General features: G+C 54.6%; 1 protein-coding gene across 1 annotated transcript in view; it reads left to right on the top strand.

The window, feature by feature from the left end:
• The window catches only part of CCDC13 (coiled-coil domain containing 13), a 38882-nt gene that overhangs the window by 17743 nt on the left and 3425 nt on the right, over positions 1 to 17714 (top strand). The window contains exons 8-12 of the mRNA XM_045294994.1: positions 1630 to 1836; positions 4593 to 4732; positions 5118 to 5201; positions 7155 to 7277; positions 8947 to 8950. Of these exons, the coding sequence (XP_045150929.1) occupies positions 1630 to 1836; positions 4593 to 4732; positions 5118 to 5201; positions 7155 to 7277; positions 8947 to 8950 (558 nt within the window). The remainder of the gene's footprint in view (positions 1 to 1629; positions 1837 to 4592; positions 4733 to 5117; positions 5202 to 7154; positions 7278 to 8946; positions 8951 to 17714) is intronic.

Genomic DNA, 17714 nt, shown 5'->3' with positions numbered 1-17714 from the left:
ACACACACACACACACACACAGCCAACCCCACCACGTTCATGTCAATGTCGACTCCCAGTGAGCCTGTATGACAGGGTGGAACTGTTTCTGGGTTTCTGAGACTCTTAACTCTTTTTCTTTTTTATTGCATGGATATATATATATATATCTTTCTATCACCCCCAAACTATTTCTTCTCACCCTGAATCAGATGGGAAATATGCCATTCTGAAAACAGACCTCAATTGTTCAAATTAAACCCTGAGAGTAAAGGGTCTTTGAGCATAGTCCATTTGTTTTGTGTTTTTTTTAATTATTATTATTAAAATATCATTTTATTGGGAACTCTTACAGCTCTCATAATGATCCATACATCAGTTATAGCAAGCACATTTGCACATAGGTTGCTGTTAACATTTTCTAAATATTTACTTTCTACTTGAGCCCTTGGTATCAGCTCCTCTTTTTGCCCTTGTGACCCCTAGATAAATTACAAATTATTATCATTTTTCTATCTTACACCAACCGCTGACCCCCTTTCCCCGTGATTTCTGTTGTCCATCCCCCTGGGTTGGGAGGTGTGGTTATGCATCGATCCTTGCTATCGGTTCCCCCTTCCTCCCCTCATCTCCCCACCTTCCTCCTGCCCTCCTGTATCGCCACTCCCATTCATGTTCCTGGGAGACTATTAACTCTTTCCAGGAGTAGAAAGCCTCCTCTTTCTCCTAAGGATCAGCTGGTAGTTTTGACACATAACCACTAAGCCACCAGGGCTCCTCAGCTGGTCGAAACTGGGTTTATCTGACTAAAAGCCCTCCCTGACCAGCAGACCACACAGCCTTGCAGATTCAACAGCCAGGGCCTTCCTCCGTGAGACACTGGTGCCCACATGCCAGGGGTGCAACAGCCCCAGGGGCATCATGCCTGCCTCAGTGGGGAGACCTGGGGGTACAGTGCTGGCTCGGGCCCCCGCTATGAGTCAGTAATAATTCCACAAGTCAGGACAGCAGCCACACATCCAGACCTGCCCTTCCTCACAGCGTGGCCGTGGTCCTGTGGCTTCCCCCCTTGGCCTCATCGCCCTGTGTTAATGAGAGGGGACAGGGTGTGCTCTGAGGTCCCTATTCCGCCACCAGCGTGGCAGGAGGGAGGCTGCAAACCAGCCCTGCCAACCGTGCGCTCTGTGTCCTCGGCCCTCTGTCTCCCTGCTGGTGCGATGGGGACAACAGTCCCACTGGCCCAAATCTCTGGTGTGGTCCTTCCCTGTGGACCCCAGGCAGGAAGGCTTCTGCCCTGGCCATCGCCTGGTGGCATCTCCCAGGGATGAGCCTCAGTCCCCAGCTGACCTCTCAGACCGCACGCTCCCTGGCTCAGAGGGCTCACCCGACACAGCGGACCCAGGTTTCCATTCACGCAAGTCTCTCCCCACCAGTTAAAGTGAGCGCTTCTCTGTGGTCTCAGAGAGCCTCTTGGATGTCCTTCACGGGCCCAGGCTCAGGGAGAAGGAAGTTGGGCAAGGCAGGGCCGAGGGCTGACCAGAAAGGGGCGTCTCCTGGGAGCCAGTGGGTGAAGGGAGGCGGCCTGGCCTGGCTCTCCCTTCTTCCCAGGGGCTTGAGTCGACTCACACCCCTCTCCCGCCGGCCCCCCAGGACCAGCTGAAGCAGCTGCAGGAGATCCTGGGTAGCCTGAGCCTCCAGGAGGAGCAGACGCGGGTGTCCCAACACCGCCGGGACCAGCAGCTCCACAGCGAAGCTCAGCAGAGCAGCAGCCTGGTGGCCCAGCTGCGGGCCATGGTGGCTGAGCGAGAGGCCAAGGTGCGGCAGCTGGAGCTGGAGGTCGGGCAGCTCAGCTCGCAGGTGAGGGGGCCCTGGCACCCGCACCCACCCCCAGCCCCGGCGAGCCCGCCCAGTGGCACCCAGGAAACCATCAGCTCCTCTCCTCTCCTTTCCCCAACTTAGCTCAGGCCACACCAGGTCCTGCCACACCCGTCTCTTGCCGGCCCTCTCCTTTCCGAACTCACGTGTGTCCCCGCTCTGCTGAGAACCTGTCACACTGCCCTCCCGCCCCCATCCCTCAAGGGACTGGGCCCCTTCCAGCTGGCTGGCCCCATTCCCCACCTGGCTTCATGATCAAAGAAGCTGGCTAATGGCATCCACATTCGGGAGGGGCAAACTTCTTTCTGTCTGTGTTTTCCGGAGGTGGGGGAGCGAAGAAGGATGCTGTGCAGTGGGGAACAGCTCCCCCACCGTGGTGTTGTGGAACTGCCCGAGTAGAAGCGGTTGGAGTGGGGTGTGGCCCCTTGTGTTTGTCTCCAGCCACATCAAGCCCTCAAAGCCCGTGGGCTCCCTGTGTGGGTAACACCGTGGTGAGGGCCCAGCTTCCTCCTCGGCCTCCCTGGACCATGTGCCCAGCTCTTGCTGCCAGCACCCCTCCTCCAAGGGTGCTCTGTCTCCTCACCCCAGGCCCGAGCACGAACCCCCCTCTCCCCCAGGACCTCTGCCTGGCCAGATGCGCCTCTGCTTTAGGCCCTACTGAGCCCCAAGCTCTTTCAGAGACTTCTGGACCCCCAATTCTGAATTACATACCCCTCGGGCTCTCCCTGGAGGCGCAGCCGGTACATGATGCATGGTTCCTCACAGGGCCGGTGGTTTGAAACCACTGGCCGCTCTGCTGGGGAAAGACGGGCTTTCTACTCCAGGAAAGAGTTGACAGGGTCAGAAGCCCGCAGGGATGATTCTCCCCTGTCCCAGAGGATCGCTCGGGATCCCACTGACTTGAGGGCAGGGAGTTTTTTTGGTTTTTTTGTTTTGTTTTCTGGCAAGCTTGGCCGCTTGCATCATGGTGAGCCCCTGAAGATGTTGTGTCCAGGCAGGTGTTTTGAAGGCACAGCGCAGGGCTGTGTAGAGCTGGGCCCCTTTGGTCCACTGCAATTCTCCCTGTAGTGGTGATGGAAGGCGGTCCATGGTGGTCTCGGGAAAAGGAGGAGCCTCAAAGCCAATGGATGGTCCTCTGAGAAGTTGACTGTTGTGGCAATGACATGTCACAGAGCAACCTTGTTCCTGGGGCCCTGTCCCATTTGTAGGAGCCCAAGAGCCCTTTGTCCCAGCCTCAGCCTCAGCCTGGCTTGTCCTGCAGAGGCCTGGGCAGCCTGGGATTGCAGGGTGGGTAGGGGAGCGCAGGGCCATGGACCAGGGGTCATGGGTACTGACAGGGGCATCACCCTGTCATCCTCGGCCTGCTGTCCCCACAGGCTCACTGCCCCTGTGCTGGGCGCATGAGAGGGGGCCAGCCCTGACCTCAGAGGTCACTAGTCAGCTGAGCAAGCCTCACCCACCAGCCCAGTTAGCCTCCATGGGAGCCATGGGTGGAGGGCTGGTGGCATGGAAGCCCTTAAGGGCTCACACTAGCTTTGCCCCCATTGAGGGGACCTGCCACCTGCAGGGGCAGGCAAGGGGGCTCGGAAGGCTTCTCCAGCCTGGGCCACCCACCAGGCAGCCAGAAGATGCCCAGGAGGGGTACAACTCATGGAGTGGGCCCAGAAATCAGCCTGTGCAGAATCTGGTTTCTGGAGTGGGCAATACCTCAGTTCTTAGCTTCACACGCTGAAAGTATCCACACCAAAGCACGTGGCATGGTTCTTATGAAGGAACGGAGATGTTACAGGTTGTGCAGTCTCAAAAGGGGACATACTGCTTCTGAAAAGTATGCCAAGCCATGTGGAAGCCCCGCTGGGGTTCATAACTGGGCACAGAAAGCCGCATGGAGAAGAGCACCCACACATGTGGAACTGGGGAGTCCCCAGGGTCCAAGAGGCCGAGCGCCCATGGGCCCGAGTAGGCCTGGAGTGGGCCATAAAGGGGCATGCATGCTAGAGACCCCCTTTACATCAGGCCCTGAGCAAGGGCAGAGCAAAAGAGACTGGATGCAGACCAAGAGGGGGTGCCAAGAGGGCAAGTGACCAAGAGGGCAAGAGAGTATGCTGGGGCATGCTCCTGCCTTTGTTCTAGCCCGCCCCTGGCTGGAGAGACATGGTTGAAGGTGTTGGTTGGCCCCATTGGCTGAGTTCGGCCCACCTGTGTTGTACCTTAGGTAGGTATGCCCAAGGTATTGGTTTTACCTGGGCCCATGGGGCTTGTATCTGTGCATGCTCAGTTTGGGGCCTTCATAGGTGTCTAATGGCCACCTGACTTCTTTCTAGCCTCCTCTAAGGGGACCTTTGCAGGCATGAGAGGGACCATCCCTCTGTCCCTAAGCTAGCCACCTAACAGTGCCTCAGTGTGGAGGTAGGGTGGCCCCCGGGAGACAGCCGCCTCTCACCTGCCTCAGCTGGCAGGGCTGTGCCACTCTCTCCCTCTTGGCCCTGGCTCTGACCCACCCTCTGTGGCTCCCCTCTGAAGAGAGGCATTATGGGACGGCATTGTCATGCAGCAGCGAACCCCCCCACCCCAACCCAGCCAAACAAACCTCCCTTCTCTCTCAGGCAAAGAAGGCCCTTTTCATGGTCCTTGAGAGCCAGGATATCAAACCAGCCCTCCCCCAGCCCCCTTCCCCGGGCCTCCAAGCCAAAATGTGGGGGGTCAGACCCACGTCCCTTCCTCCCCACCTCCCGCAGTATCTTCAGAATAAAGGCCTGGGCGAGGCCCCCAGCAGGCCTGAGGTCAACCACACCCCCACCAAGGGCTCAGAGGAGCGGAGCCTGACCAGGTCCCCAGCCTCCGTGGGCGACCACACCACCAGGCTCGGATCTTCTCGGTAAGAAAGGACAGACCGGGATGGGGATGGCAGGTGGGAGCGTGAGAAACGGTTGTTCTGCAGAGACCTGGCTCCTGCCCCAGAGGCAGTTTTCAGGGACCCTGCCCTTTGCAACAGCTGGCACCGACAGCCTGCAGGTTCACGACCTGGAAATGGAGCCTTGCCCAGACCTGCGTCTGACCCTCGCAGGCTCGGCCCTCTCTCATGGTTCTATCTCAGTCCGGGTTCTGCAAAGGAGGCCTGCCAATTTGCAGGGTTGTCCAGCGTGGGGGCCGGTACAGGCTACCTCCCCAGGCTCCAGGGTGCTCCCCTCCCAGCTGAGCAGACCCTGGGGTGAGGTCCAGCCTACCTTCCCGCTGTGACGGCCCCTTCCACCTTCGCGCAGCTCCGTGACCAGCCTGGGCCACACGCTGGTGGAATCTGCTCGCACGCGGCCCTCCCTGCCCAGTCCTCTCGGGGCCTCACCCAGGTATGCAACCGGGGGACCCTCAGACCCTCACGGCCATGCCCACCAGCCCTTCACTGCTCGGCTGACACTGGCATCCCACTGGAAACTGGGGCCAGCCATGGTCCAGGGACTCTCCCCAGGTGGCAGATGGCCTTGCTCTGGCCCAGGGAGAGAGCACAGGCAGGCTTCAGAGCCAGGCTTGTCTGTCCTCCTGCCCGGCAAACCTTCCAGGGCCTGTCTGCAGCACCTCCCCTCCAGAGAGTCAGTCTCCAGGGGGCAAGTGTCATGCCATGCGGGCCCCCACCCCCACACCCCCTCTGGAAGTCACTGATATCCCCTCAGCTCCCCAGCCGGCCTTTCTTTGTTAATAGAATCAAGCCTCGGGGCTTAAATAGGTCCCTTGTTCTTCCTGCCAGCCCCCAGACAAAGGGGGTTTTGTCCTGCTTCTGAGTCCGACCTCCTGCCCTGCCACTGTCCGCTGGCGCCAGGCTCCCGTGGTCAGGTCAGCTCAGGCTCCAGGCAAGGCCTCTGAGGGGCCCCAGCAACGCCTGGGTCCTGCTGTGTGGCTCCGGGCATCTTGGCGTCCTCTCTGATCTGCTCTCTCCCACGGAGCACCTTCCACTCCCCCGCCTGGCTCCCAGCAGCTCAGAGGCCCCGGGGCCGCCAAGCCAGCCCTGTACGTCTCGGGGGCCCTGGGCAGAGGGTGGGCCCACTCTGCACCCCCAGACACTCGGGGAGGGGGCCAGTCCCACCAGCAGTGGGGGCGGGCAGGCCCTGCCTCTGAGCTTCTCTTCACAAGTGGGAAGCGGACCAGTTGGCCCCTCAAGCCCCCTTCCAGTCCCTGTGGCGGTGCCCTCTGCACTCATAGGTGTAGGAGTCAGCAAGCTCCACGGATGGTCCTGGGGGGCTTCCAGTGCCCCCCTCCCCCAGGGACAGGCAGGAGAGATCCCAGCGCAGGGCTGTCGGGGACTGAGGGCACAGAGCCTCTGCTTGGGGAATCTCAGCGGTGACTTGAGAGTCTCAGAGGCTGGGACTCCACAGGCCTGCACTAGAGGCAGGGTCCTCCTTGCTCACAAGCTTCCAGGCTGTGCTACAGCCACGGACCCCCTGGCTGCTGGAAGCAGCAAGTCAAGTCAGCGTCCGAGAATGGATGTGGCCGGGGCCTCCAAGCACGGGAACCAGCCCCCTGTGTTCAGAGAGGGAAAGAGATCCACCCCATGCTTGATCCAGGCTTTTGGACGGCCTCCTCCCTGAGCCCCATGGTTCCTTCTGAGCTCACCTGGGCTCTCACAGGGGAGGTGCGGGGTGAGGCAGAGAACAGCTCCAGGCCCACACTGGGTCCTGGGCAGAGCTCACCTTTACTCCTGGGCCCAGGCTGCAGGGAGGGGCGGGGGGCCAGGCTAGTGGGCGGCAGGGAAGTGGGGGTGGGGCGTGGGTGGGGGGAAAGTGCTGGGCCTGTGCTGGAGAAAACTTGCCAAGTCACAAGGCCAAGGATGTCTAGGCTCCAGGACAACAGGCCGGGCATGGGGCCAGGCCGGAACTACAGGAGGGCCAGAGTGGGCAGGCAGGGAGACCAGACCCCAGAGCCCACACAAGGGCACCTCCAGGCCCCAAAGCCAGTATCATAGCCAACAGACAGAGCCCAGGCCCCCGGGGCTGGTGCTCGAGTTGCCCGTGACGCCCCCCACCACACACACACACACACACACACACACACACACACACACACACACACACAAAGACTGTACTGCCTGGTCTGCCTGTGGAGCCGCTCAGTGGTGCCTTGGGCACTTTGGCCAGACCAGGAAGAGGTCTGGGCAGGAGGGGCTGGGCTGGCACCTTTCTCTCTGGCCGTCTCTGGGGGCCCTTGATGTCTTTTCCAATCCCTCCTCCCACTACCGGAGCCCCTGGCGAGCGTGTCTTCAGGCCACCCTCCAGATGACCGCTGTCCTCTGTCCCCGACTCCTGCCCCAGGCTCTCGGACTCCCCAGAACAGAAAAGCTGGCAGGCCCAGGCGGCTGAGTTCAAGGCCCTCTGGCAAGCTGCGGAGGTGGAGCGTGACCGGCTGGCTGAGTTTGTGACGGTGCTGCAGAAACGGTAACACTGGCCCCGCTGACCCCACGGACAGCGCGCGCTTCCTGGGAGGTGGGGACGGGCACCTTACCTTACCTGACGGCTTGGCCCCCAAAGCCTTGGTCTAGGGCAGTGGTTCTCAACCACTTCCTAATGTTGCGACCCTTGAATACAGTTCCTCATGTTGTGGTGACCCCCCAATCTTAAAATTATTTTCATTGCTACTTTATAACTGTAATTTTGCTACTTTTATGAATCGGGTGACCCTTGTGAAAGGGTCGTTCGACCCCCAAAGGGGTCATGACCCACAGGTGAGAACCGCTGGTCTAGGGTGTTCCCATCCATGACTTGTATGCCCACCTACATGCCTCACAACCTTGGGCCCCGGGTGGGTGCCAGCAACAGCCCTCTCGTGCATGGGCTCAGACGGGGGCTCTCGGGTGAGCCTCTGTCACCCTTTAGTTCAGGGCTGGGATGAGCCTGGCATTCTGCTCGGCGGCGGCAGCAGAGGGATGGTGTAAAGCAAGAGCAGGTGAGGGGGGGGGGAGTCTCCAGGGGGGAGCGCTAAGGCAGTGGGCCCGGAGACACGGACAGATCAGTCAGGACCCCTTGCTCAAGTGACCATCCTGTGGGGGCCATCACATGCCCCAACCACATGACCTCCACACTGGCCAACACAAAGGACAGCGCCGAGTGTCTGCCCTCACAGAGTCAGAGCTCTTGGACAGCCGGCAAGGGAAACCAGGTCTGACTTAATTCAGCGAAGACGCCAGGGTGCAGGACAAGAGAGGTGCCCAGAAGGCCCAAGGCTCTCTGGGGCAGTGTCTTCTGAGCCAGCCGCATAGCACAGGCCCAGGGGCTTCGGATTCTCCTGTCCATGGGCCCTGGGAGGGAAGGAGGGTCAGCCAACCCAGTGTCGCTCGCCCATCCCGAGGAGAAAGCTGGGCACCCTGGCCAGAGCGACCTTTAGACCCTCGCAGGTTGGAAGAGTGTCCCTGTCCTCATTGGAAAATGGGGCCACCGTGACCAGGGAAGGGGCAAAGGCAAACCCCAAATGTGTCCCTTACCTAATGAGTGGTCAGCTTGCTTTTATTCTGTTCTCATGGTGCATCCAGGAGGAATGGAGTTCGGGCCTGTTCAGGAGTGAGAGAAGAGTCCCCTTGAGTTTCTATCGCTGTACCATAAAAGGCCCCAGCCTCCCAGACGGCAGGCAGACACGCTCAGTTCAAGCTCTCTCTCCCCCTGCGCTTGCATTGCCCCAAGTCGGGGGGCAGAGGGGAGTTGGGGTTCGGTCTGTGGACCCATTTGGACCAGTTATCTGTTGAAGTCTAACAAACTCCAGCACACTGGTCGGCCTCAAACACGTTGGTACTCCCGCCCCCAGGGGTCAACGACGGAATTCTCGCTTAGCTTCATGTAATGTCACAGTGGGTCACTCAGGGCGCCGCATGTGGCTGCACCTCTGACTGGTGTACCCCAGTTCTCCTCCATGTGGCTGCACCCCTGGCTGGTGTGCCCCAGTTCTCCTCCATGTGGCCCCTGTCTGCACGCAGGACCTTCTGGCCTTCGATTAGGTTGGGGCAAGCAGGACACCCAGGGCATGCAATTTAAGGAGGCCAGCATGCTGTGAGCCTGCGGGTGGGTGCCTCCTCCTTGCCTGTTTCCAGCGCCCTGCCCCACCCCCTCTCTGCAGCAAGGTAGCCTGCACTTCCTTAACCTTCAGTAGCAAGAAAGGGCTCGCCAAACTGCTGCTGATGGCTCCACTCACTCCCATTAGCCAAAGGTCTATCCCAGAGCCCATGGGGGTGGGGACTACACAAAGGGAGTGCACAGTCTCCACCCTCCACCCACGAGTCCCGCTGGTGCTCCCAGCTCCTTGCACGGGCTCCTCCTCCCACCAGCCTCCAGCTCAGAAACATTTGTTACTTTTCTCCCAAGGGTCACAGCCTCCTGTAGTCCCCTTCTGAAAACTTTGTTTCTTGCGGCTCTGCTTAGTCTTCCATGGCAGAAACCACTCATCTTTCACCAGAAAGCACCGATTTTAACATGTCACCTGGGCTTTCTGTGTTTTAACAACAGAGTAAGCTCCATTGCCACATATTGTCATGTTTTCATTTTTTTTCTTCCCCAATCTGTTTCCTATTTACTGCTGGTTTTCTTTGCTCTTCTTTCTATATTTTGATCGGGTTTTCTTTAATTCCTGGTTTGCTATAACGAGTTTGGAAGTAGTTCATGTGTTGGGCTGCGAGCCAAAAGGTCGGCAGTTCAAAACCACCGGCCACTCCCAGGGAGAAAGATGAAGCTTTCTACTCCCAGAGAGACTCACAGACTCAAAAATACCCACAAGGGCAGTTCTGCCCTGCCCTACTGCAGGGTCACCTTGAGTCAGCCACAGTGGGCTCAAACATAGGACAATTGTAAGGATGGCACAGGACCCTGCAGGGGTGTGTTCTGTTGTACATCGGGTTGCTATGAGTCAGAACCCAATCAACACAACAATGTGCACTGGCATCGACCCAGCGGCAGTGAGCCTTTGGAGTCCGGCAGTTGCACATCCTGTCTCCATTCTTTCCGTGGTTTCTCTTAGCATTTTACATACAACTCTGCTTACCAAGTCCAGAGCCCATGAGTGTTTTCATCACCGCTCAAGCCGTAGAACAAGCTTATGTTTTCATTCCGGTTTTTCCAGCTGGACTTTGATGACTGGTTCCAAATATTTGCATTTCATATTATTTTTTTGATAAATTTATCATTAATTGGGAGTTAATACATATCCTATCACTGCACAGTTCAATCACGTCAAGCAGAATGGTACAATTGCTACCACAATCAGGTTCCAAACATTCTTTTTCTTCCTGGTCATATTCTTTTTTCTTTTAATAAATCATTTTATTGGGGGCTCTTACAGCTCTCATAACAATCCATACATCAACTGTATCAAGTACATTTGTACATATGTTGGCATCATTTTCTTTCTTTTTGAGCCCTTGGTATCAAATAGGGTATCAGCTCCTCTTTTTAACCTCCCTCCCCGGCCCTCCTACCGTGACCCCTTGATAAATTATAAATTATTATTATTTTCATATGTTACACCTTAAAGCCCTGAAACTAAACTCTCCAAATTGAAATTTTTGATTGTTGATTTTTCACTTTTGCCAACATGTTTTAAGACTTTCAGCTTTTCAAAACAAATTTTTTTTAATGTAATTTCATTTTCTTGCTGTTGAGAACATACACAGCAACCCGTGCACCGTTTCACTCGTTCCCACACGCACCATTCCGTGACCTTGACGTCGGATCACTTCTAGGGTTTCATGTCTGAAAAACGCCTTCACGCAGAGTTGCTTCCTGGCTTCCGTTCCTTGGGTCTGAAGTCCATCCTGTATTTCAGCAAAGGCTCAGGAATGCTAAGCCCTGAGCCGCTTTTCCAACTTTAGAAGTCCTTATATACCAAACCCAAACCCACTACCGCCATTACGCGGATCCCGACCCACAGCGTCCCGAGAGAGGGTTTCTGAGACCGTGGATCTTCACGGAAGCAGACAGCCTGGTCTTGCTCCTGGGGAGTGGCCGGTGGGTTCAATCTACCGGAATTGACCAGCGCTTAACCCACCGAGCCACCAGGGCCCCCCATTTATCTTTCGACAAACGGTTATGTTTGCCCCAGCAATTTAAGGCTACTGTTCCTTGTCCTTTCACATCTATGGCTGCTAAGAAAAGTGGGGCCCAGTGTCCAGTCAGCTCCGGTCCAGCGACCCTGTTTCTAACAGAAGGACACACTGCCTGGTCTGACTCCATCCTCAGGGCTGTTAGCACGTGAACCCGCCGTTGCAGCCACTGGGTCCGTCCACCTCGTGGGTAAACCCGCCGCTAAGGCCCAGACCCACGGCCCTTTCTGCAGGAGAAAGACAGGCGGCTGCTTCTGTAAAGATTGGAAACCTGGGGGCAGTTCTGCTCTGCCTGCCGCGTCGCTGTGAGTCAGAACCAGCGTGTTGGCAGCGGGTCCTTGGGCTTGGTGGCTAAGGAGAGCTCCTCATTGGTTTGCCTGCCAGACCTCTGCCAATAATGTTCGTTCTCTCCCGGGAAGCTTGTGCACGTGGTTTCTGCGTCTTGGATGTTTCAACCTTTCACTAGGATGTGTTTCCGTAGAGGTTTTCTTCCCTTTTCCCTGCTCGGGAATTAGTGTGTTTTTCAAGCCCAAGGCGTCCATTATGGGAAATGGTGACCCGTTTTCTCTCCCCCGTGCACTCTGTTCTTTTCACTTAATACTCTAACTAAATAACTCAGTGCCGTTGAGTTATGCCGACTCATGGTGACCCTACAGGACAGCATAGAACTGCCCTGTGGGTTTCTGAGACTGTCACTCTTTTTTAAAAAAAAATAATTTTATTGGGGGCTCGTGCAACTCTTATCACATCCATACATCCATCCATTGTGTCAAGCACATTTGTACATTTGTTGCCATCGTCATTCTCAAAACATTTCCTTTCTACTTGAACCCTTGGTATCAGTTCCTCATTTTATCCCCTCCCTCCCGTCCCACCTCCCTCATGAACCCTTGATAATTTATAAATTATTATTATTTTGTCGTGTCTTACACTGTCCAACGTCTCCCTTTATCCACTTTTCTGTTGTCCATCCCCCAGGGAGGGGGTTATATGTAGATCCTTGTAATTGGTTCCCCCTCTCTACCCCACCCTCCCGGTATCACCACTCTCACCACTGGTCCCAAAGGGGTCATCTATCCTGGATTCTCTGTGTTTTCAGTTCTTGTCTGTACCAGTGTACATCCTCTGGTCTAGATAGATTTGTAAGGTAGAATTGGGATCATGATAGTGGGGGTGGGGGGAGCAGTAAAGAACGAGAGGAAAGTTGAATGTTTCATTGATGCTACAGTGCACCCTGACTGGATCATCTCCTCCCCATGACCCTTCTGTAAGGGAGTGTCCAGTTGTCTACAGATGGGCTTTGGGTCCCTGAGATTGTAACTCTTTACAAGAGTAGAATGCACTACTTTCCCCAGTGGAGCGTCTGGGGGTTTGGAACAGCTGATCACTTTATATTAGCTCTTCCTACTCTTCCTGCTGCAGTGCTTAACCCCTCTTAACATTCCGGGCTGAATTCTGGTTAAGTTCTTGAAATCTGTTTTCTAGCTCCCTAAATCTCTGGTTTGCACTTCACCAGCCGTGAAATGTTGCAATAACAATAATTTTCACTTCTAATATAAGCCTCCTATACTCTTTCTTAGAGAGTGCTCGTGGTGTAGTGGTTGGGCATTGGGCTGCGACCCACATGGTCAGCAGTTCTGAACCAGCAGCAGCTCCGAGGGAAAAAGGCTTGTCTTTCTCCCACTGTCATCAGTTAGTCTCAGAAAACCTTTGGGGGAGGGAGGGTCACTATGTGTCAGCACTGACCCGATGGCAGTAAGTTTACTCTTTTGTTGCTATGTATAAGTCCATTGTTGCAGCCACGGGGTCAGTCCATCTCCTTGAAGGCCTGCCTCTCTTTCCTCGAACCTCCACTTGACCAAGCATGATGTCCTTCTCCAGGGACTGGTCCCTCCTGTGAGATGAGGTTCTATCACCCTCACTTCTAACGTGCATCTGCCAAGACAGGTTTGCTTGTGCTTCTGGCTGTCTGCATCACACGGGACCCTAAGCAGAGCTGTGCGAGCCCCTCGTGGGGAATCATTTCCCATGTGCCTGTGGGTGTTGTGCCGTGTCTGTGGGGCTGCTTTCCCCAGTGGGAGGGAGTCTGGGCGGCCGGGCTGTGAGCATGCCCTCACAGAGCGGTTCTGCTTTTGTTTCTGTGGCCTTGGGGCTTTCCGGGGATTCTGGTCAGTACCTTGTGTTCATCTGTTGTTTTAGGGTTTCCTGAACATGCGATGCCTGCTTTGTGCTTGCATTTCTCGTGAGTGGCTTTTTATGTCAACACACACACACACACACACACACACACACACGCACACACACACAGAGCCCTCATGAACGACGCGCTTTCTCACCACTTCCTTGGCCTTGAGGATGGATAGTGTTCAGGCCTTGAATGAAAGGGAGGCATTCTTTGAGGCTTCCAGAGTTACACAGGAAGCCCAGGTCCAGCTTGCTGCTTTGTGTGAATCCAGGTTTATGTCTTCTGCCCTCCCATGGGCACGAAACCCCCTGCCTTCTGCTAGGAGATTTTGTATTAGTCCTTCTGCCCCCAATGTAATACTTTGACTTTTTAAAATAAAACACTTCCTTTCTCAGCCCCTAATTTCTCACTCTTCAAAGATAAAGAACTGTTCCCCCGTTTCCCCCTCTTTACATCCAGTCAGGCACACCATGTGCACATCCTGCAGAATTCTTTTAAACTACACGTGCACCAAGCACATCTTGTGGGAGTATTAATGTATCACCAATTCTTGGGAAGTGCAATGGGTGAGTCCAAGAACATACACATGTAAAATGTCCGCAATAAGGCGGGCAAGCTGCCCTGCTGAAATGAATCCGCTCGAATTCCTACCAGTACCTCGAACTGTGGGCCACGTCTGCAGATCCTCCCCGGCAGTATCTCGTCATTTCTATGCGCTCTGTTCCAGCCAGCGGGAAGAGGATGAGCTTACTTTTAGCACGTTCATAGCCTGCTCCATGCTTCTTCCTGTTAAACACCTGCTTGTGCCAGTGCAGTTTTGGAGAGAAGGTTGGCGGTTCGAACCCACAGCTGCTCTGTGGGAGAAAGATGAGGCAGGCTGCTTCTATAAAGATGGACAGCCTTGGAAACCCTATGGAGCAGTCTGACCCTGCCCTCTGTGGCTGCTCTGAGTCAGAATTGACTTGAGGGCAGGTTTTCGTTTGGGGTATGAAAGTGCTGTGTAATACTGTGAATGCTCACCTTTGTGAAGTTTTGGGGCTGACATTTTAGAGGAGTACCTTTTAGTTCTCCAACCCTTTGTAACAGATTTTGTTTAATCGCATTGGTTGGAAGCCCTTCCTTGTCAAAAGAGTCCCCCTCTTCCTCGGGTCCCTCATTTCCATCCGTTGTCCTTTCCTGCCTTCTGGGGCCAGTGACCACCCTTGTGGACTCCCTCCTGCAGTTGACTGTTCAGCTTGTAGGCCTGTCCTGGTTTGGCAACAAGGTGGTCCTCTGGTGGGCTTTATTCCCCATGTGAAGGTGGCTAAGGGCCAGTCTGGATGGGCCCCTCCTACCTCTGTCTAACCAGCTCTTCATGATCTTGAATTTTGTTCTGCATTTTTATCCCGTTGCCCACCACTTTCTGCGGACCCTCTCAGTAATCAATGATGGTAGTTGGGTACTATATGAGGGGGTACCCCCCAAAAAAGAAGGAATTGCACTGGATGGAGTGGAGCTTTCATAGTACACAGTTTTCCCCCGCTAGGTGAGCATGGAGCAACTCACTTTGAATTAGTGCACCTAGTGGTGTCACCTGGGAAGGTTCTCTCTGGTCACAGTGAATTTTTTCGTCAAAGCAGTTTCGCTGGAACCCTGGTTTTTGGGATGGCTGATTTACGAGAATAACGTGCAGATATGGATTTTTTTTTCCTGCTCAGAAAAAATGCTGCAGAAACCGTTGGCATGTTGAACACAGCACAGCTTACAAGGACAGCGATACGGGGGGAAATTGATGAGTGATTTTCTTGTTCCAAAAAAGGTGAAATGTCGATTGATGACAAACCTTGTTCTGGATGTCCATCGACGTCCCGAACAGATGAAAAAGTTGACTTGTAGTGCATTTGGAGTTTGTTCCACCAGATCAGACTGTTAATCAAGCTTTCTATTTAGAGGTTCTGAAAAGATTGCATAAGAGTGTGCCACAAAAAAAGGCCTAATTTGTGGCAGACGGGAGACTGGTTTTGCCACCACGACAATGCACCTGCTCAGACTGCCATCTCAGTGCACCAGTTTTGGGCAAAAACCAGCATGCCTCTCTTGCCCCACACACTTTACTCACCTGACCTCACTCAGTGCGACTTCTTTTTGTGTCTGTGAATGAAGAGGGACATGAAAGGACAGCGATTTGATAATGCAGAAGAGGTGAGGAAGAAAATGAGGGAGGTGCTGTCAGCCATCCAAACAGATGAGTTTGAGAAATGTTTCCAAGAACAGAATTGCAGATTTGACAAATGCATTAAGTGTCATGGAGAGTCCTTTGAAGGTGATATGGTTGTTTTGTAAAAAAAAAAAAAAATTTAAATACATAGCTGTGATAAAGGAAATTCTGGGGTTGTTTTTTGTTGTTGTTTGGTACCCACTCCTATAGTTCTTCTGTCTCAGGGTAGTGGAGGCTGCAGTTTGCATGATTCATTAGCCCTTTGGACGAGCCCTTACTTGGACTCTTTGATGTTATACTAATCTGTCGCTGCACCTCAGATGGCCACGCCAAGCACCTGAGCAGTCCCTGCTCACCCCGGCAGGATGCAGAACTTACTTCCTTTTTGTGAACTACGCTTTGCTGGTTGACTTAGCTGTCCCCCGAGACTGCGGCTCTCAGCCCCCAAGTCCAGGGACCCATTCTCTCAAGGTGTTTGCTCACAGCTAAGACGTCTTTTGATCGTATTGCCCCCATTTGCGCCACTGGATCCGTGGATATGATTACCACACAGAGCTTGATGTTGGGGGCTCGGGGACCCCAACGGCCGAGTGTCTCTTGTGAGCATCCCCGCGAGGACAGTTCTTATGGAAGCTACCTTGTGAACAGAAAAGCCTTCTGGAAAGATCTGCCCACTTCCCAATCTGCACACCAGCCTCTGGCCACGCTGGTCAGCCTCTGGAAAGTGCCTTCACTGCAGTGGGAATCAGTTACGGAAGGGAACGCGCAAGTCAGTCGGTGTATTTGGAATTTGGTGAAGTTAGTGTCCACGGGGGTGAAGCCCTCCCAAAGCCACTGGCAGGTACCAAGGCAGACCAGCCATCAAGCGAAGGGGAGAGAATCGGCGAGGACGAAGACGGGTCGAAATAAAACCCTCTGAATGCCAAAGGTGCTGAGAGGCCCGGAGTGGAGCATGTGTGTGTGGAGGCCCGGCTTGAGGCCCCTGCCCGGGTTTGGGGGTGAGGGAAAGAGAATGAAGGGGTTTAGGCGCAGGGGCTGGTGGTGGTGGTGGGGGAACAGGTGTGGAGGCAAAGCCACAAGGAGGAGGCCAGGTGACTTGCAGGCCTCGGGCCGAGCAAGGACGTGAGCGACAGTGACGTTTTGGGAGGCAGGCAGAGGAAAGAACAAGCCAATCCAAAGTCCGTGTGGGAATTTTGTAACATCCCTTATGATTTTACATGTGGTGTCTTCTATGATTTCCCCCACGACAAATATGCCCGATGACAAAGTTAAGCAACATGCGAACATTACTGAACAACACAGTAAAGGGGAAGCTCCACCCCACCCCCTGACCCCCCCCATCAGATAATCAGTCAATAGCTCCGGACTGTTCCTCTTGCCGTCTTCAGGGAAGCAGCGGGATTCTATTCACGTTGACTTGTTCGTTTAAAAGGCGGCCTGATAGCACAGCTCTGCAATGTGAAAGGTGGGGGTGCAGACCCAGCAGCCACTCCAGGGGCCAGAAAGCCGTGGCAGCCACTTCACGAAAGCCCAGAGCCTTGGAAACCCTAAGGGTCAGTCCCGACGGCTCCCCGTGGGCTGACAATAAGCAGGAATTGGCTCCCCAGCAATGGGCTGTTTTGAATGTTTCACTTGTTATCCATCTTCTTTCACATTCAATCATCGCATCGCATGCACCCAGACTGAGGAGCTTGGACGAGGACTCCCAGCCAGAGAGGAGATCAGAGAGGGCACCCCTCCTGACACTTTGAATCCGGTCCTGTGACACCCGGGGCAGAAAATTCCAGGCAGCCAAGCCTAGACGGCTGGCTCACAGCAGCTGTCAGGAAACGAGCCTGTGTTCTTTTAAGTCTCTGGGTCTGGGGCAGTTTGCCCTGCATCAGTAGCTAGACCACTGATTCTGAGGTCCTACTCGAAGCCGCCTGCCCTCTCTGCTGTGCACTAGCCCGGTCAGCAAGAATGACCCCTCCTCTCCAGAGCCGTCCCTGCCTCTTTTTGGAGTCTGTGTGTGTCTCCTCACTTGGCCAGTGACATAGCACAGCACACACACACACACATGAGGTCTCAACACAGCACCTGGCTTTCGGGAAATAACAGCACAACACACACACACACACACACACACACACACACACACACGAGGTCTCAACACAGCACCTGGCTCTCGGGAAATACCCAACAGCACAACATTAGCGAGGGCATCGGGGTTTGCCACATCCCTGCTTCTTTTTAAAAAAAATCATTTTATTAAGGGCTCTGACAGCTCTTAGCACCATCCATCCATCCATCCATGGTGTCAAGCACATTTTGTTTCCACTTGAGCCCTTGGTATCAGCTCCTCCTTCTTTTCCCTCCCACCCTCATGAATCCTTGATAATTTTTTTTTTCATGTCTTACACCAACCGATGTCT

Source organism: Echinops telfairi, unplaced genomic scaffold (genome assembly GCF_000313985.2).
Source record: "Echinops telfairi isolate 266 unplaced genomic scaffold, ASM31398v2 ScPeMD7_4225;HRSCAF=4972, whole genome shotgun sequence".
NCBI classification, from domain to species: Eukaryota; Metazoa; Chordata; class Mammalia; order Afrosoricida; family Tenrecidae; genus Echinops; species Echinops telfairi.
This window is presented reverse-complemented; position numbering and strand designations above follow the sequence as displayed.